At 44.7% G+C, this 21,413-nt stretch overlaps 1 protein-coding gene across 1 annotated transcript in view; it reads left to right on the top strand.

Annotated features, from left to right (window-relative positions):
• The first annotated feature begins 1,037 nt into the window (after positions 1–1,037).
• SLC15A4 (solute carrier family 15 member 4) overlaps positions 1,038–21,413 on the top strand; it is an 87,028-nt gene continuing 66,652 nt past the window's right edge. The window contains exon 1 of the mRNA XM_082253616.1: positions 1,038–1,639. Coding sequence (XP_082109742.1) covers positions 1,073–1,639 — 567 coding nt within the window. The 5' untranslated portion in view covers positions 1,038–1,072. The remainder of the gene's footprint in view (positions 1,640–21,413) is intronic.

The following is a 21,413-nucleotide window of genomic DNA, read 5'->3' as shown; positions in this document are numbered from 1 at the left end:
CAGTAGAAAGCACGCCCCTAGGGACACACACAGCCCCTCCCTCCCAAATAAAGTTAACCCCTTCACTACCAGTGTATTTTTACAGTAACAGTGCATATATATAGCACTGATTACTGTAGAAATGTCACTGGTAACCCCAAAAGTGTCAAAAATGTCAGTCAAGGGTCCGATCTGTCCGCCCCAATGTCGCAGTACCGCAAAAAAAATCGCAGATCGCCGCCATTACACGTTAAAAAAAAAAACAACAAAAATGACAGAAATCTTTCCCTTTGTTAGTAAACGCGATAACTTTTGCGCAAACCAATCAAAATACGCTTTTTGCGATTTTTTTTACCAAACATAGGTAGCATAAAACAAATTGGCCGAAAAAGTAAAAAAAATTTTGATTTTTACATTTTTTTTTTGGGGAATTTCATATAAAAAAATGTGAAAAATATTGCTATTTTTGCAAAATTGACGCTCTTTTTTTGTTTATAGCGCGTGATCAAAAAATCGCACAGGTGATCAAATACCACCAAAAGAAAGCTCTGTTTGTGGGAAAAAAAGGACGCCAAATTCGTTTAGGTACAGCGTCGCACGGCCGCGCAATTGTCAGTTAAAGTCACGCAGTGCCGAATCGCAAAATACCCCCTGGTCGGAATGGGGGTAAAATCTTCCGGGGCTTAAGTGGTTAAGGGGGTTACACCTTCCGGAGCTGAAGTGGTTAATGCTTGTTTGTATCACCAGCATGACACAATCCTGACCTCCCCGGAAATCAGGACGCCCCCCCCCTCCCCTACAAGCACGTGAAGCTTGTGTACTTTCAGTCAGCCTGATCCCGGTCACATGACGGCCACCTCAGCAGCCCGACAGAGCTCATAGCCCCGATTGGTGAGTAGCTAACAACCGTGACCAGTGGGCGTGGTGTGAGGGCGGTACCGCAGAGACATGTGGAGGATTGTGGCGCTTGTGATTGGAGCGGGGGAGGTGAGATGGGTGTGGCTGGGCGGTGAGTGCGGACACTTCCTGTGTTGTGGGCGGAGTCCAGCCTGGTTGGAGAAGTGTGTATGGGCCGGGGAGGGTGATCGCAGCCATGGAAGAGTCCGGAGAGCGGAGTCCGCTTCTGGGTGGCCGCTTAGAGTCGTCTCCTCCGTCCGTGTTCTCAGGCCGCCGATTGGCCTGTGCCGCCGTGCTGCTGTCTGAGCTTCTGGAGAGAGTGGCCTTCTATGGCATCACTTCCAACCTGCTGCTCTTCCTCAATGGACCCATCTACAACTGGGAGGGGACCGAGGCCAGCCAGGCGCTGCTGCTCTTCATGGGGATCACCTACCTAGTGTCCCCGTTCGGGGGGTGGCTGGCAGACGCGCTCATTGGCCGCTTCAGGACCATCCTGATTAGTATGGTGCTCTACCTACTGGGCATGCTGATCTTCCCCCTCATCACCTACAACACCACCCGATCCGCCTTCTGCGGGGACTTACCTCTGGTCAGTGTGGAGAACTGCACCACCTCCAACACCTCCGCCATCAATGGAACTTACATACCGTGCCCGACCCAGGGCCTCCGCTACTGTGCCATCCCCGTCTTCCTAGGACTGGTCGTCGTAGCGCTGGGAGTCGGTTCTGTCAAAGCCAACATCACTCCGTTCGGAGCGGATCAGGTACACCCCTCTGGGGGCACAGGGGGAGGCCAGGACCGTGCATTACTGTATATATAGTGATCGTACCCACAGGGGAAGAAAATCACCCCAATCTCCTGCTGGCCCTTTAACCACTTTACCACCGGAGGATTTTCCTGCTAAAAGACCAGGGGTTATTTTGCGATTTTTTACTGCGTGACTTTAACGGACAATCGCGCGGTCGTGCGACGCTGTACCTAAACGAATTTCACGTCCTTTTTTTCCCACAAACAGAGCTTTCTTTTGGTGGTATTTGATCACCTGTGCGATTTTTTGATCACGCGCTATAAACAAAAAAAGAGCGTAATTTTTGCAAAAACAACAATATTTTTCACTTTTTTTTATATGAAATTCCCCCAAAAAAAAATGTAAAAATCAAAATTTTTTAAAATTTTCGGCCAATTTGTTTTACGCTACCTATGTTTGGTAAAAAAAAATCGCAAAAAGCGTATTTTGATTGGTTTGCGCAAAAGTTATCGCGTTTACTAACAAAGGGAAAGATTTTTGTCATTTTTGGTGTTTTTTTTTTTAACGAGTAATGGCGGCGATCTGCGATTTTTTTGCGGTACTGCGACATTGCGGCGGACAGATCGGACCCTTGACTGACATTTTTGACACTTTTGGGGGTACCAGTGACATTACTGCAGTAATCAGTGCTATATATATGCACTGTTACTGCAAAAATGACACTGGCAGGGAAGGGGTTAACAGTATTGGACAGGGAGGGGTTAAGTGTGTCCTAGGGGCGTGATTCTAACTGTGCAGGGACAGGTCTACTAGTGTAAAAACAAAGATCAACAGTTCTACATAGTAGAACTGTTTGATCTTCACTTTTACACAGGGAGAACTGACAGGTGGCTTGTTTACACAAGCCGCTCTGTCTTTCTCCCGCTGTACCGGCGATCGTAGTGTGACCGGCGGACATCGGGTCCACCAGTCACACTCCCGCACTCCTCCGTGAACGAGCCGAGGCGGGCGCGCGCCTCAGCGGGCGCGCGCCCGCCCGCTATTGGCTCTGGAAGGAGTGACAGGCGAGCGACGTAGACCTACGTCACTCTGCCTGGCCGGGGCCGACTGCCGCAGTAAATATACTGTGCGCAGTCGGCAAGCGGTTAAATGTCTTGTGATGATCGGGACTACTAGGCGGGGCTCATTATTATGTGCTCTTTGTGATTGGCATAGAGTGATTACAAGAGCCCCGCCTACAAGTTTCCAGTCATCTGTATATGACTGCTCATTACTTGTCTGGGGCACCAAATCACCCCTCCCACAGGGCAGCATAGGGGTGCACAGCCTATGGCATTATGGTGTGCACCCCAAAGCTCAAACACACATACAAGGGTGTGTATAAATAGAAACAAACTTTTTAAAGTGTATTTAAACATTAAAGGTGTCAATAGGATGGCGTGATTGGTGTGATTAGGGCAGTGGATGGCATGATTGGCGTGATTAGGGCAGTGGATGGCATGATTGGTGTGATTAGGGCAATCTATGGTGTTGACACGTAGAGCAATGGTTCTATATAATTATATGTATGTGTATGTATGTGTATATATATATATATATATATATATATATATATATATATATGTATGTGTGTGTGTGTGTGTGTGTGTGTGTGTATATATATATATATATATATATATATATATATATATATATATATATATATATATATAAAAAAAAAATTATATAATTCTTTAAGGCGTTGGGGGGGGGGGGGGGGGGGCTTTGGTTGAAATATGAAGTGTCTAGACCCCTGGTGCCTCACTTTTTTTTTAGATGAAAAAAAGAGGCTGATGCCATAAGATTCCCCGGTCCCTTTCTTTGCAGCCTGTACAGTGAATGAAGGGGATAGTGCTTTTGTGCTGAGGCTTTTCTGTTCATTTACAAACTGAAGTGTAGTAAACAGTTTAATATGCTTCAGTTATCAATGAACACAGTGAGTGATACAGTGTAGCAGGGGTATCTGTGCCACACAAGGTGATTAGGATGTGCTTGTGTCAGTGCTTCCCCCTTTTTTTTTTTTTTTATCTGCCTCCCCTTAGAAGTGAAGCAAAATCTCTCCTAAACTAGTGTCCCCATTGGAAGATTTCCCTTCTGTTCCGGTTTTGGTGACAACCCAAAATTTTGGGTTTGAATTCACTCAGTGATTCTGGTAATCGGGACAAATAGAGAGGGTGAACGGGGGCACAGACAATAATAAAACCTGACATGGGGTCTAATCCATCTCCCTTATCTAAAACTAAAAAATGATTTGTGCCTTCAGTTATCCTTTAAAGAGGAAGTAAAGTTGCATACTGCTCATACGCTGCACCTGTCACCCCAGTGGAGACAATATGGCTGCATTGTGCACTGTATGAACATTTGGGCTGTGGCATGAAGCCAGTTTACTTGTCCTCACCTTAGTTTAGGAGAGTTCATAGAATTCTGTGTCACCACGGACACAATAGATACTATGTCCTATAAATGCAGCTCTGTGATTGGCAGTATGAATGAGACCTTACTCCACAGTGATGACCACCGGGCCTGCCTTCTTGTCAGTCTCTGACCAGTCATGTCTCTTATGTCATAATGTACAATACAGGACCAGTCATGTCTCTGTCCCTTTCCCTTATGTCATGATGTACAATACAGGACCTGTGGTCACTGCTGCTCCTCTATTGTGGGTGACATTGGAGCACCCACCTATGTTCTGGGCCGGGAGAGAGAAGCATCGGGGTGCTGACCACTGCAGGGCCATGGAGTAATGGGATCAATACTCCCCCTGACAAGGAGCATTCTATTCTGCAGATCTTGGGGGGGGGAGAGAAATAATTAATTTGCAAGGAACTTAGAGTTCTTCTTTAGCTGGCATCTTTGTTTATTTTGCACTAAACATTTCCTAGTTCTTCAGGCGATTGCCCTGATTATATTTAAGCAATAATTTAACGGAACGATCAATGAAAAAAATCCCCAGTGGGTTAAAGTGCTTCTTTAAAGTTGATCTTATTTTTTTTTTAAATTACAGATGTTCTACTTGCCTGCTCTGTGCAATGGTTTTGCACAGAGCAGCCCTGATTTCTCTTCTTTTTGGGTCCCCTGGCAGCAGTCCTGCCCCCCCCCCCCCTGCCAAGTATCCATAATAGCAAACATCTTGCTATGGGGGCACTTGAGCAGGCTCACTCCTGAGCTGCGATCCTGTGAATAGACATTGTCCATTCACACACTTAGCCCAGCTCGGACTCACCCCCTACTCTCCCCTTATTAGCTCACTGGCTGTGATTGACAGCAGCAGGAGCCAATGATTGACTCACACAGCATCAAGGATCAGGAGAGAGACCCAGAAGAGCCGCTGCTCTCATGCACATCGCTAGATTGAGATGGGGCTCAGGTAAGTATTAGGGGGGCTGGGGGTGAGCTGCACCCAGAAGGCTTTTTACCCTAATGCATTAAGGTAAAAAAAAACCTTCTGCCTTTTATAAACCACTTTAGGGTAATCATCCTTGTCTCAGAAGGTTGGGAAAACAAGGAAACCTGTGGAGAACTACAATGCTTGGCATCCTGTTAATGATCGTTGGCTATCAATGACCTGGAAACGTTATGTACATTGGACAGTTGGGGCTCGTTCACACCAGCCCGCATGTATTATGCACAATATATCTCAAGTGTGCCTGTGCACATTGTGGAGGTTCTTCTGAAATGTCAAAATTTCACACTTGTTCAACTCTATGCACTGCAGCACGGTGCAATGCATTGCAGTGACATATGGTGATGCACTGTGGAAAAATGCGGGCATGCAGCATTATGTGAGCAGGGCACATAGAAAAGAATAGTGTTTGATGTACTATTGTGTTGTAGCAGGACTTGCCGTAACTGTATCTGAGCATTACAAACTGAAGATGCAATTTCATTCATTTTTAACATTTACAACAAACTCCCCTTCCATCCATGTCTCCTTGCTTTATTTTGTGAAGACATTTTAATTGAACCCCCCAGCATTTTTTGTTGCAGCCACTTTTGAGTAAGGGAAAATAATTCATGTTGCATTTACTTCCTGGAATCCACCTATCCTTGGCTCAGGCGAGTTCAGCGAGCTGCTGAGTGCCTGAGCTGGCCACTCCCACAGCCCAGCGCTGCAGTAAACAGAGCAGTGAGAACCTAGCGATTTGCCGTGTTCAATTGCCCGGTTCTCAGTGTTAGAGTCAGTTGGGGACAGATGCAGCATCAGACCAATGCTGCATCCAGCTAGGCAAGTAGGATTAAAGAAAAAAAAAAATTAAACTGATTCTCATACTTCTTTTAACGTCCTGTTCTGGATACACAACAGGAAGTGACAGGAAATCTCTATGAAGTGACAGTTGTCACCATTGGAAGACAGGTAGCGTTATAAATTTCCCATCATTCTCATGGCAAAGTTATGGGGCTACCATTCCTGGACTCCTAAAAATGCAAGTTGCCTGGCTGTGTCTGGCTTCAGTACTTTGCATCAGAGACCCACAACAAACGTGCTGTTATAGGATGCCAGAAAAGTGTAAAATTTCTTTACCTTTTTACTTGTTCCTGGTCACACTCAGACCGCATTGAAAGCAAAGCATGTGCATGACAACCAGGAAACTAGCATGACCTCCTTTGTTCATGACAGATTCCCCATAAAGAGGTTGTAAACCTCAGAAAATCCTTTTAAAACACATGAAAGACAAACGCATAATGAGCTAGTATGCATCGCATACTAGCGCATTATGAAATACTTACCTTAGAACGAAGACCCCCGCAGTGCCGCCCGCTCACCTCTCTCACCGGTGACATGTTTGGTCGCCCTTCTTCTGGGTTTGCGGCATCCAGCCATCTGATTGGCTGGAGCTGCGATGACGTCACTGCGCGGAAGCCGACGTTCAATTTCAAAATTACTGTATTTTTTTTTTTCTTAAAATGGTACATTTCTCAGTTTATAAACCTTTTGATATGTCTTCTATTGTGAATAAAAATATGGGTTTATGAGATTTGCAAAGCATTGCATTCTGTTTTTAAGTAGATCTTCTACAGCGTTTCGACTCTTTTGGAATTGGGGTTGTGTATGTACATCTATTAGCATTATATGCCCCAAATAAAATGTCACATGACCATTTATTTGTTGCCTGATGGTGGTGTGCTGTCCATCCATACACACCCCTCTCCTCTCCCTCCTCGCTATGGTATTTATACCACTGCTGTAATGGTGTACATTTTGGAACAATGTTTTACTTTGAACATTGGCGCAAGTGCTAGATTAGGCGCATGCTATCGGAAATAATAGAAACTGTCACTTAACTTTAAAGTGATTTGGTGTGGCTGGTAAAATAACGCATACTGTAAATCTTGTGATATGGCTGCTTTACAGATTATGTATTTTCTCTTTGTTAACCCACCTAAGCTTTTTAAACCTGGATTAATTTTATTACATATTTTTAAGATCTGCATCCACCTTTTCACCCTAGCAGTAGCCTGTTATAATACCCCGGCTTTGTCATACATGCAGTCTCCTCTTTTTTCCATGATCAGATGCTTCATACAGTAGTCATTTACTGCTGCTAACTCATGCTTGATATTAAAAAGGGTCTTTCCCATCCTGCGGGTGGGGGATGTATTGGGCACCTTTCAGTTCCTCTGTAGGAAGCACCATGTCAAATTTCCCCAATCTGCATAATGTATGGACTCTAGATTTGGGGTATTTACAAACCCATTGAACCGGCTCCTGGGAACCACTAATTGAGGTTGCAATGCTTTGTGGGTTCCTATGCAAAATACATAAATAAATACTTTTTTTTTTTTTCTGCAAATATGGGTGTATATATTAGGGATGCACCGAAATTTCGGCCGCCGATATTTTCGGCCGAAAATGCTACTATTTCATTTCGGCCGATAGGGGGTTAAAAAAGCCGAAAATGTATGGCCGCTGATCTGTGAAAGAAGTGAGTCATTGACTTCCCTGTCCGCCGCGATCCGATGCGGTGCCTCCTTCATTGTGATTTACAGCTTGTCGTCCCGGGGGAGAGGAACCCAGAATGCACAGTGACGGTGTAGGAGGATCTCATTCTCCTCCGCGCCGATTGCTGCATCGCTCCACCGCTCCACCCACCTCCTCCCTTCAGTGCCTTCACGTGGTGTTTGTTGTGGAGGAAAGTAATGTTATGTGCTGTGCTGTAAAAAAAAAAAAACTGTTTCTCCCCTGCATGTCAGTAGTAGAATGGATTCACAGCCTAGTGCAGTGCTCACCCCCTTCTGATTGCAGTGCGGGAGTTAATAAAGTTAACCCCTTAGATCAAAAAACTAAGAGAATCTGCGCTTAGGATAACAAATAAAGAAATTAAGAAATATATATGTATAAAGAGATAATAGAGAGATTGGCTGCAGCCCACTTCAAGATATAACCCTGGGAGGGGTTATATAATAGATATATAAAGAGAAGAGGAAGTGATTGGCGCTGCCGGTGAATATGTAGGATTCAATGTGAATATTCTGTATCAGCGTAGTGTGTAAACTGAGAAGGGAAAAAAAATACAGATGTGTGTGTGTGTGTGTATATATATATATATATATATATATATATATATATATATATATATATATATATATATATATATATATATATATATATATATATATATATATAGGGAAATAAATTATCAATATAGAAATATATAAATAACCTCAATAATCTACATAATAAAAGTGTCAAACACGCCTATAATAAATAACCCATAAATTAATATCAGCAATAAATAAGCAATATATTCAATATCCTATAAAAGCTCTCACTAATGTGGATAAAAAAAAGAATGTGTGCCTTATACAGTACATAAATATGAACTTAGCAAATATAGAATAAATATAAATGAGCAATAACAAGTGCAGTAAAACGTATATCCTCGTGCATGAGTATATACGTTTTACTGCACTTGTTATTGCTCATTTATATTTATTTAAATGATTTGCTAAGTTCATATTTATGTACTGTATAAGCCACCCATTCTTTTTTTATCCACATTAGTGAGAGCTTTTATAGGATATTGAATATATTGCTTATTTATTGCTGATATTAATTTATGGGTTATTTATTATAGGTGTGTTTGACACTTTTATTATGTAGATTATTTAGGTTAAAAAAGTCAGTCATTTTCGGTTTCAGTTTCGGTTTTCGGTCAAGGGCATCCTGAATTTTCGGTTTCGGTTTCGGCCCAAAATTTTCATTTCGGTGCATCTCTAGTATATATATATATATATATATATATATATATATATATATATATATATATATATATATATATATTTTATTTTTTTTGGGTCAAAAGGTGGACATTATTTTTAAGGTTTAACCTGGCAAATGAATTGACCAGGAAATGTGCATTCACCTATGTTGGTTAATAAGACCAGTCATCCTCCCTGGTTTAGTATTACTGCTTCTTGGGACAATTTCACTTCGCCTAGGTCCACTCCTTGATAATAGTGCTGAATCTCTGTGAATTGAGGAGATTTGAGAGAAAAAGGTGGAAGAGAGGCAGAATTATTGAATCAGGAAAATGAATTGCTTAACCACTTAAGCCCCGGAAGATTTTACCCCCTTCCTGACCAGGGCCTATTTTGCGATTCGGCACTGCGTGACTTTAACGGACAATTGCGCGGTCGTGCGACGCTGTACCTAAACAAACCAATTTGATGTCCTTTTTTTTTTTTTTTTTTTTTCCCCAAGAATATAGCTTTCTTTTGGTGGTGTTTGATCACCTGTGCTTCTTTTTTTTTTTTTTTTTTTTTTTTTATATATGAAATTCACCCAAAAAAAATGTAAAAATCAAAATTTTTTAACGTTTTCGGCCAATTTGTTTTATGCTACATATGTTTGGTAAAAAAAATTGCAAAAAGCGTATTTTGATTGGTTTGCGCAAAAGTTATCGCATGTACTAACATAGGGAAAGATTTTTGTGTTTTTTTTTTTTTTTAACGAGTAATGGCGGCGATCTGCAATTTTTTTTTTTTGCGGGACTACGACATTGCGGCAGACAGATCAGACCTTTTGACTGACATTTTCGACACTTTCGGGGTTACCGGTGACATTACTGCAGTAATCAGTGCTATACATATGCACTGTTGCTGTAAAAATGACACTGGCAGTGAAGGGGTTAAGTGTGTCCCTAGGGGCGTGTTTCTAACTGTGATTGGCTGTGGCTACTAGTGTAAGAACAGAGATCAACAGTCCTAAATAGTAGAACCGTCTGATCTCCATTCTTACACAGGGAAGAATGACAGGCGGCTTTGTTTACATTAGCCGCCTGCCTTTCTTCCGGTGTAACGGACGATCGCGAGTGATGTCCGCCGGGCACGCGCGCGGGGGGGTCCGTGACCGCGCCTCCGGCGGCGCTCGCTCGCTCCCTAGAGCCTCACAGGCTAGCGACGTAGCCCTATGTCGCTTTGCCTGTGAGGGGCTGACTGCCGCAGTAAATAGTCATGCGGCGGTCGGCAAGCAGTTAATGTAGACATTTCCTTTTGACTTTAATTTGTTTGGGCCAAGCTGGCCCAAATTACCTGTTTCCATTACTATAGTATTGTGTTCTGCAGAAATACGGGCGACTTCCTGTATTGTGCTGGAAGTAAATCCAGGCAGGCAAAATGGTTCTCTGCCATTCAGAAGAAGCCTTCCTCGCATTGGCCGCGGTAGAGCAGCAGGTGGATTACCTCACAATTTTTCATCTAGGCCAATCAGAGGAAGTTTGTATTCATTAATAAAATACAAGGCTTCTACTGAATGACTGAGAAGCTGATTCCATTTATTTTCAGCAGCAGATAGGAAGTCACCCGCAGTGCTGAGGGACACCGCTCCGCAGACTGATGCTTCTAGGGTAGTACAGAACACACAAATTGCATCAGTAAGTAATTGAAATAGTTAATTTTTGGCCAAGCTGGCAAAGTAAACCTGGACTTTTAGGGCCCTTTCACACGGGCGCTCCGTATGTCCGCAAATCATCCTATTTTTTTTTTGCGGACATAATGTAAGTGAATGGCATTGCGGATGTCAGCGGAATACCATCCGCTGACATCCGATTTTCCTCCTGTCAGTTCTGTTCCGTTTTTTGGAACAGAAAAAATCCTATTTTTGTTCCGTTCAAAAAACGGAAAGGAAGGAAAATCGGATGTCAGCAGTGTCATCCGCTGACATCTGCAATCCCCCATAGACTTACATTAGGTCCGCATATCATCCGCAAACGGGATGATATGCGGACCTACGGAGCGGATGACAGAAATGTCATCCGCTCCGTGAAAAAAAATAAATAAATAAGTCCCGCAGCGGACCTTTCACACGGAAAGCCCGTGTGAAAGAGCCCTTACTTTATAAATATAACTAAACCCTCAGTATTATTAGTAGTATACATAGTAGGCATTGGCTGGCACTGTGCCTCTTTTCTGGCTTCAATGAGCGCAATAAAAATTTTTAGGCTTTATGTACCCTAGCCTGCTCTGGCAGCTCTGGAACGTGAGTTTAAGAGCCGGTCCACACTAATCCGACTCAAAGTCGCCCGTGCAGCATGACTTCATCGCGGCTTGCAAACGACTTCTCATAATAGAAGTCAATGCAAGTCGCTCCAACTTCGCCTAAAAATAGTGCAGGAACCTTTTTCGAAGTCAGAGCGACTTGAGTGACTCAGAACGGTTCCATTGCACAGCATTGGGAGCTACTTGTCAGGCGACCAAGTCGCCTGACAAGTCGGAGTAGTGTGAACCGGCTCTTAGGCCCCGTTTACACTGGGGCGATCGGACTTCCCGGGGCGACCTTCGAGGTCGCGGTGCGAGCAGTGCGCCGCGACCTCGGAGCGGCCGGCACGGACTTCATAACATTGAAGTCTATGGCGGTCGCTCCGGGTCGCCCCAAAGAAGCTCCGGACCCTTTTTCTAAGTCGGAGCGACTTGTGTCGCTCCTATTAGAACGGGTCCCAGCTTCCCTATGGAAGGCGACCTGTGAGGCGACCAGGTCGCCTCACAGGTCGCCCCAGTGTGAACGGGGACTTAGTGTGTGTGTGTTTGTTTTTTTTTTTTTTTTTTTTTTTTTTTGCCAAAGCAACTAAACCCAACTCCATAAAAGCCTATTTATCAATGTACACATAAGGTTTTAGCAGAGTTTAGAAGCTGCAGTGTTTAGGCGAGCTTCAACACTTCTGAATGCGGAAAGCTTGTGTTCAGGATAGAAATGTTTTTACCACTAGCCGTGGGAAAACGCAAAACCAAGCAGCATTTTTTTGCCCCGTTTTGCATTTTCCTGTGACCATAGTAAATGTAGGCCAGTGTACGTGAAGCCTTAAAGAGGTTGTAAACCCATTAAGAAATGTTTTTTTTTTTTTCCCAACCTGAAAGAGAAACCCATAATGAGCTAGTATGCATCGCATACTAGCTCATTATGAAATACTTACCTTAGAACGAGCCCCCGCCGTGCCGCCCGCCTAACTTGCATGTTAAGTTGCCCATCTTCCGGGATCGCGGCATCCGGCCATCTGATTGGCCGGAGCCGCGGTGATGTTACTCCCACGCGCGGGAGTCGACGGTCACGGCACGGGGCTCTGAAGGAACGGCACGAGCGGCCGTTCCTTCAGAGCGCATGCGCCAGTGATGTCACTGGCTGCATGTAAGGTAAATATCTCCTAAACGGTACATGTTTAGGAGATATTTACATGACCTATAGGTAAGCCTTAATATAGGCTTACCTATAGGTAAAAGTGTCAGAGGAGGGTTTACTTCCTCTTTAAGATGGCTGTCCCTTCACTTTCACCTTTCGGGTGACAACACTGCACTTTTTTATGGACTCTGGAATTGTAGCCTTGTCGTTCTTATTGGTGTGCTTCTGATTAAAATTGGATGTGTCCATCAGACCACAGCTGATTACACCTGGCCATACCAACCACAGAAATATGCTTATCTGGGTGGTATGTGTGAATGAGGCCTAAGGCTCCTTTCACACTATCCGTCCGTCGGACGGATTCCGTTTTTCTCAGCGGGGGGGATCGAGCTGCCGATCCCCCGCTGAGCAGGAGGATGACAGCTGTGTCTCCGCGCTGTGTGCGGAGACACAGCTGTCAGTTCCCCATGCATCTCTATGGGGGAAATCGGATGGGAACGGTCCGTTCTCATCCGATCCGATCCACTGGACGGATGGAAAATAGGGTTTCCATCCGTCCAGATTTGACGGATCGGATGTCAGTGGACATGTCTCCGCTGACATCCGCTCCCCATAGGAATGCATGGGGGGACCGTTCAGATCCGCCAAAAAAAACGACAGGTGGATCTGAACAGTCCGCCTGTGTGAAAGGGGCCTAAAGCTGCGCTCTAGGGGGGTTAGAAAAAAAAAACCCACCATTTTCCTTAACCACTTGCGGAGCAACAGCCGTAATTCGCCACGTGACAAGCTGATCAGTGGGTTTGGCGGCCAAGATTGCTGCTGGGCACCCACGATTGCTCCCTGTGGAGACAGAACGTCGGTCTTCCGTTGTAAACACGGCAGACAGCTGTTCTGTCAGTTATGAACACAGGGATTCTGTGTTCCTCCTATGTAGGAACACAGGTCTCTGTGTTCATGCAGCCCCCCTCCCCAGTTAGAAAGCATCCCCTAGGGACACATGTAACCCTTTGATCGCACCTGGTGTTAACCCCTTCCCTGCCAGTGTCATTAGTACAATAACAGTGCATATTTTTTGCCCCCCCCCCCCCCAAAGTGTCAATGTCAGGTGTCCGATCTGACCGCTGCAATGTCAAAATCCTGCGAAAAATTGCTGTTCGCCACCATTACTAGTAAAAAAAAAAAAATAATAATTAAAATGACAAATCTTTCCTCTAGTGTGTAGACGCGATAACTTTTGCGCAAACCAATCAATATACACCTATTAGGGTTTTTTTACCAAAAATAATTAGCAGAATACAAATTGGCCTAAGGCCTCTTTCACACGGCCATTCAGTTTTTTTGTTCTGCTCCGGTGCTTTTTTTTTTTTTTTTTGCACGGACACGGATGACACTTGTGTCATCCGGTCTGTATGTCTGCATATCATCCCATCCGTTTGCGGATGATATACGGACATAATGTATGTCTATGGGGATTGCGGCTGACACCGGTGATATCCGATTTTGCATCCGTTCCATTTTTTAAATGGAACAAAATAAGGGCTCTGTTCCGTTCCAAAAAACGGAACAGAACTGAAAGGAAGAAAATCGGATGTCAACATCCGCAATGCCATTGACATACTAATTGACAGTGTCAGTCTAACACTGCAAGCTTACTGGCAGGACAGTTGATGACCTATAATGGTTATATTTTTTGGCCACCAGAGTGAGAAAAAGATCTTCCCTTTAGGATTCCTATGGTTGGAGGTGCACACCTCCTGGTTTCAGGCACAGGTGGCCATACCCTCCACAGAAACATGCTGATCTGGGTAGTATGTGCTCCTGGACAGCTGTGTAAATGAGGTCTAAAGCTGAATTCCAGGTAGATGAGGTTAGAGAAAATAAAAACCTGAACTCCTTCAGTCTGAGGGAATTAACTGCAGTAAGAGGCACTGTTTCACTTCACTAGTCCTATTTCCTCTTGAAGTGTAACAGTGCTTCACATGCAGGAAGCGTGCTCAGGTTTTGTCAGACAATATGATTGTGGGAAGCAAGGTCATACATGCAGAGGCGTAACTACAACCTTAAGGGCCCCAGTGCAGGAAACCATCCCGGGGTCCTTTCTCATGTTTTGCAGCGGGCCCCCTCCTGCTGTCTTGAGGCCCCCACATGGTGGTGGAATGTCAGGGCCCAGTCACATGTGCGACCTTTAAGACCCTGGTAGTTCTGCCACTGACCTTACTGTTACTAGCGGCATTTTGGAGGATGTAAGGGAGCACTCAGGAAGATATAGGGGCACTCTGAAGGTACTAGAACAGTACCTGCAGAGTACCCCCTTGGGATCAGTGGCAGTAGTGGTTGTGGGTGATGGTGGGAGGGATGGGATCAGTGGCAGGAGAAGGGAATTAGTGGCAGAGGGATGGTGGTGGAGGAATGGGATCAGGGGCAGAGGGGTGGAATGGTGGTATAGGATGGGATCAAGGGCAGAGGGATGGGGGGGGGGTTGGTGGGATGGAGGGATGTGATCGGTGGGGAGGATGGGATGGGATCAGGGGCAGAGGGATGGAGGGATATGATCAGTGGCAGAAGGATAGTGGGGAAAATGGGTTGGGCTCAGGGGCAGACGGATGGTGGTGGATGGAGGGATGGGATCAGGGGCAGAAGGATGGTGGTGATTGGAGGGATGGGATCAGTGGCAGAGGGATGGTGGGGGGGGTGGGATCAAAGGATGGGATCAGTGGCAGAGGGATGGTGAGGGGTGGTATAGTGACACTGGCACTCACCTGTTCTCACTGTGAGTCGATTCTCCCCTCCTTGCTCAGCCCTCCCAGCCTGGATTCACAGTGCCTCCAGTAGCAGCTCTCCCGACATGAGAACTCTGTCTTCACATTGGCTCACGCAGGGGAGATCTCCTCCCCCTTCACTCTACTGCCCCTTAGCTGACTTTCTCCTCCACCCCATATTGATCTGCTTGGAGAAATGAGCAGAGTGCTGTGCCAGTAGCAGTGAATGCTCACTCAGGCACAGTGAGTGTATAATGTCCCGACTGACATAATGCCTGCAATTAGCGGCAACGGCGGGTGGTGCCTACAGTGTAGAACTGTGTGGGAGCCATAAAGTCATCTTTCATATGCCGATCATTGCCTAGAAGCGGCGGGCCCCTACACAGTTGCGGCATTCCAGGGCCCAGTCGCAAGTACGACTGCTGCAACCCTGGTAGTTCCGCCACTGCATACATGCTTGGAAATTACCTCACCTGTCCATTTAAAAGGGGCAATTAATCACATTGGTCATGTTTCATAATCATTGTAGAAATGTAAACCTGTCATGTACTTGGGCAGTTCAAACTGATCATAATACATGCACAAAGAAAGATAATGTACAAAACCTACATGTTAAAAACACACTAAGAGGTGTTGAGTTGGCCTTCATATTTTCAAGACCTCAATTCATTTGAGCATCTGTGGGGTGTGCTGGAAAAAGAAGTCCAATCCATGGAGGCCCCACCTCGCAACCTACAGGGTTAAGGCTCCGTTCACATTTGGAATTTTAAGATCTAGGGCAGAATCACTGCAATCCCAACACATATTCAGGTGCCATTCCTTTTCATTGCCACCTAAAAGGCGCTGCAGTTTTTCTGCAACGTGCAAAGCTTGTTGCCCAAAAAGAAGCGCCTGCTCCTTTTTGGGGCGAAAAGCTTCGAGTTGTGGTTTGCTGCACGATAATCGTGGCAAAACCACACCACATGCTAGGGGCCTCTGAAAATGAATGGCACCCGAGCTTGCGTTTTGTGACTGCAGTGCAATTGCACAGGCAAAATAAATTGTGTGTGTGTGTGTGTGTGTGTGTGTATGTATATATTTATATATATATATATATATATATATATATATATATATATATATATATATATATATATGTGTGTATATTCAACCTCAGGTGAGGCAAACAGCACAGCAGTTTTTGTTCTAATTCAGTGCATTCAGGCTGTCCCACTGGCCATATATAGAACAAGTCCACAGGGATTATTGCCCATAAGATTTATTGGAAAAATCCATAAAATCCATATTGGTAAGAAGTATTTCACATGACGCTTTCAGGCTAACACGATAACACCCTTCTTCAAACAAAAATACATTTCTATTTAAAGAAGGGCGTTATGTTAGCCCTAGTCATGTGAAATACTTCTGATCAATATGTATTTTATGGATTTTTTCCATTCAATCTTATGCGCAGCAATCCCTGTGGAATATATAATATATATTATCTCACAAAAGTGAGTACACCCCCCACATTTTTGTAAATATTTTATTCTATCTTTCCATGTGACAACGCTGAAGAAATGACACTTTGCTACAATGTAAAGTAGTGAGTGTACAGCTTGTATAACAGTGTACATTTGCTGTCGCCTCCAAAATAACTCAACACAGCCATTAATGTCTAAACCGCTGGCAACAAAAGTGAGTACACCCCTAAGTGAAGATGTCCAAATTGGGCCCAAAGTGTCAATATTTTGTGTGGCCACCATTATTTTCCAGCACTGCCTTAACCCTCTTGGGCATGGAGTTCACCAGAGCTTCACAGGTTGCCACTGGAGTCCTCTTCCACTCCTCCATGACGACATCACTGAGCTGGTGGATGTTAGAAACCTTGCGCTCCTCCACCTTCCATTTCAGGATGCCCCACAGATGCTAATTAGGGTTTAGGTCTGGAGACATGCTTGGCCAGTCCATCACCTTTACCCTCAGCTTCTTTAACAAGGCAGTGGTCGTCTTGGAGGTGGGTTTGGGGTCGTTCTGTTGTAAAACTTGGCCAGTCACATGGAAAGCTACAATAAAATATTTACAAGGGGGTATTAACTTTTGTAAGAGACTATGTATGTATGTCTGTTGTCAAAAGTGTTGGGATGCCTGCCTTTACACACATGAATTTTAATGGCATCCCAGTGTTGGTCCATGAGGTTCAATATTCAGTCGGCCCACCCTTTGCACTTATAGCAGCTTCAACTCTCCTGAGAGAGCTGTCCACAAGGTTTAAAAGTGTGTCTGTGGGAATGTTTGTCCATTCTTCCAGAAGTGCATTTGTGAGATCAGACACTGATGTTGGACGAGAAGGCCTGATTTACAGTCTCCACTCTAATTCATCCCAATGATTAGGGATGCACCGAAATGAAATTCTTGGCGAAGCCGAATAATAATGAAATGCTTGGCCGAAGGCCGAATACCGAACGCGGTGTTTCGCATTTTTTAACATAAAATATGCCCATTAGCGTGCCCCTTAACATAAAATATGCCCATCAGAGTGCCCCTTAACATAAAATATGCTCATCAGCATGTCCCTTAGCATAAAATAAGGGGCACGCTGATGGGCACATTTTATGTTAGGGGGCACTCTGATGGGCAAAACAAAACATTTAAATCAGCATTGCTCTTAACATAAAATATGCCCATTAGCGTGCCCCTTAAAATGAAATATGCCCATCAGAGTGCCCCTTAACATAAAATATGCTCATCAGCATGTCCCTTAGCATAAAATAAGGGGCACGCTGATGGGCACATTTTATGTCAAGGGGCACTTTATAGGGCACTCTAATATAATTAGCATGGCAAGTGGCAACAACATATGGCAGTCTGCACACTAATGCTTGTGCAGCTGCCAGCTACCGTATTCTTCTCCCCCAAATGTGCTCAGCTCCACATCACATACCTCAACTGCAGCCAGAGCCAAAAGCCGCGAACAGGGGGGCGGGGCGTGGACCTAGTGTGAAGGAGCCGCCAATCAGGAGCAGGGGGCGGGACGCGCGCGTGACGTCACACCCCCTACTCGCGGCCGGACAGGACACCGGCGGCGTGTAAGAAGGGAGCCACGAGCCGCAATGAGGAAGGTGAGCGGTCAGGGCGGAATCTACAGAGGATCATTGCATACATTATCAGAGGGTTACTTACTGCAGAGGACATTTTTTACATAGATCATAATAGAGGACTGCGAGCCGCAATGAGGAAGGTGAGACATTGTTCGGCTCAAAATTATTCGGCCTTTTGATTTATTCGGCCGAACACCGAAAGTGCCATTTTCTCTATTTTCGGCCGAATAATGTTTGGCCGCCGAATATTCGGTGCATCCCTACCAATGATGTTCCATCGGGTTGAGGTTTAGGACTCTGTGCAGGCCAGTCACGTTCCTCCACCCCAAACTCGCTCATCCATGTCTTTATGGACCTTGCTTTGTGCACTGGTGAGCAGTCATATTGGAACAGGAAGGGGCCATCCCCAAACTGTTCCCACAAAGTTGGGAGCATGAAATTGTCCAAAAATGTCTTTGTATGATGACATCTTAAATGTTCCTTTCACTGGAACGAAGTGGCCAAGCCCAACCCCTGAAAAACAACCCCACAACATAATCCCCCTCCACCAAATGATTTGGACCAGTGCACAAAGCAAGGTCCATAAAGACAAGGATGAGTGAGTTTGGGGCGGAGGAACTTGACTGGCCTGCACAGAGTTCTGACCTAAACCCGATAGAACACCTTTGAGATGAATTAGAGCAGAGACTGTGAGCCAGACCTTCTTGTCCAACATTAATGCCTGACCAAACAAATGGGCTTCTGGAAGAATGGTCAAACCTTCCCATAGATATACAGTTGTGCTCATAAGTTTACACACCCTGGCAAAATTTATGATTTCTTGGCCATTTGTTCCGAGAATATGAATAACACAAAAACTTTTCTTTCACTCATGGTTAGTGTTTAGCTGAAGCCATTTATTATCAATCAACTGTTTACTTTTTTTAAATCCTGACAACAGAAACTACCCTAATAAAAAAAGTTTACATACCCCAATTCTTAATACCGTGCATTGCCTCCTTTAACATCAATGACAGCTTGAAGTATTTTGTGTATGAGACTTTTTATCTTCTCAGATGGTAAAGCTGCCCATTCTTTCTGTCAAAAATCCTCCAGTTCCTTTATACTGGGGGTGATCAGGGGGTGTGCTCCTAAATTGTGCTTTCTAACTGTGGGGGCGGGGGGGTCTGTGACAGGCACACAGAGATCGGTGATTCAGCTTAGCTGAGACACACAATCTCACTGTGCCTGTCTGACAGGAGAGCCGCCTGCTTTGTTTACATAGGCAGGCGGCTCTCCTTTCAGCTTTCCATGAAGATCGCGGGAGGAGGGTGTCTAAACACAGCGGGAGCGTGGCTCCAGCAACATGCACAAGACTAACGCTCCATTCACACCTAAGCGTATCATTTTCAGGCTTTTTCATGTGTTTTTTGCAGGTGTTTGGAGGCAGGCATTGACCTCTAACAAAAACGCTTGTAATCTGCCAAAAAAGAAGCTTGTGTACTTTTTTTGAGCTTCGGGGGTTTTGCTTCAGGTGACAAAACGCTCATATGTGAACAGGGGCCATTGAAATGAATGGGGTTTTGTTTGTTGGGCGTTTTGAGACTTCAGAGATGAGCGCTTTACGAGCTGAAAACCGGTCAGGTGTGAACAGGGCCTAACGGCCAGTGTACATCTGGCCTTACCTGAAAGTACAGTTGAGCGCTATACATGTAACGTTGTATAGAATAACCAATACCAGTGCAGCAGTTACTGTAAAGTCAGCCCTGTCTGTCTTCCCTTGGAGGCACTATTATTATTATTTATTATTATTATTATTATTATTATTATTACACAGCTCTTTACAATATAACAGGGAGACAATACAGTTACAATTCAATAAAATACAAGAGGATTAAGAGGGCCCTGCTCAGAAGAGCTTACAATCTAATGGGGTAGGGCAGGTGTTACAAGAGGTTGTAACAGCAGTGAATGAGCTGATGGAAGATTAGTGATAGGCTTTCCCGAAGAGATGAGTTTTCAGGGATCGCCTGAAAGCGGTTAGAGTAGAAGATAGCCGTACAGGGTGAGGTAGAGCGTTCCGGAGTATGGGAGAGGCCCTGGAGAAATCCTGGAGACGAGCATGAGGAGGAGACAAGGGAGCTTGAGAGTAGGAGGTCTTGAGAGGAGCGGACGGTTTGCGTGATATTTGGAGACAAGTTTGGTAATGTAGCTCGGGGCAGAGTTGTGAATGGCTTTGTATGTTGTGGTTAGTATTTTGAATTTAACCAATCCGGACTGCTCACTGCAGCAAGGTGGCAGCCCTGGGTCTGGCGACGTAGGTCTACGTCACCAGATTCCTCCCTCTCTCGGCAGCACACACACACCGCCAGAGGCTCGCTCTTGCTGTGTCAGGCCAGGGGAGGAGATGCGGTGATCGCCGCTCTTCCCCGATCGTCGGGGAAAGACTGAGAAAATCCACCCGCTTGTGTAAACATAGCTGAACCTGCGATCTGTGTCTGTGTCACACAACCCCCTCTCCCCACACACGTCAGTAAGTATGAGGCACGCATTTAACTCCTTGATCACCAACAGTGTTAACCCCTTCCCTGCCAGTGTCATTATTACAGTAACAGTACATATTTTTTAGCACTGATTACTGTAGTAATGTCACTGGTCCCCCCAAGAGTGTAAAAAATGTCAGGGGTCCGATCTGTCCGCCGCAATGTCTCAGTCCTGCAAAAATATCGCAGATGGCCATTAATAGTAAAAAAAAATAAACAATAAAAATGACAAATCTTTCCCATAGTTAATAAATGGGATAACTTTGCGCAAACCAATCAAAATATGCTTATTGTGATTTTTTTTTTTTTTTTTTTCCAAAAATATGTAGCAGAAAACAAATTGGCCTAAAATGTTAACTTTTGATTTGTAAATTTTTTTGGGGGGGAATGTCATATATCAGAATGTGAAAAATACTTTTTTTTTCAAAATTGTCGATCTTTTTTAAAAAAAAAAATAAAAATCGCACAGGTGATCAAATACCACCAAAAGAAAGCTCTATTTGTGGGGAAAAAAAGGACATAAATTTTAATTTGGGTACAGCGTCGCACAATGGCGCAATTGTCCATTAAAGTAACGCAGTGCCGAATCGCAAAATATGGCCTGGTCATGAATGGGGTAAAATCTTCCGGTCTTAACCACTTTACCACCGGAGGATTTTGCTGTCTTACGTCCAGGCCACTTTTTGCGATTCGGCGCTGTGCGACTTTAACTGAAAATTGCGCGGTCGTGCGACGCCGTACCCAAACGAAATGTACGTCCTTTTTTCCTTTCTTTTG

Source organism: Pelophylax lessonae (genome assembly GCF_965119305.1).
Source record: "Pelophylax lessonae genome assembly, chromosome: 1".
NCBI lineage: Eukaryota > Metazoa > Chordata > Amphibia > Anura > Ranidae > Pelophylax > Pelophylax lessonae.
The sequence above is the reverse complement of the archived record's forward strand: the minus strand, read 5'-3'. Positions and strand labels throughout refer to the sequence as shown.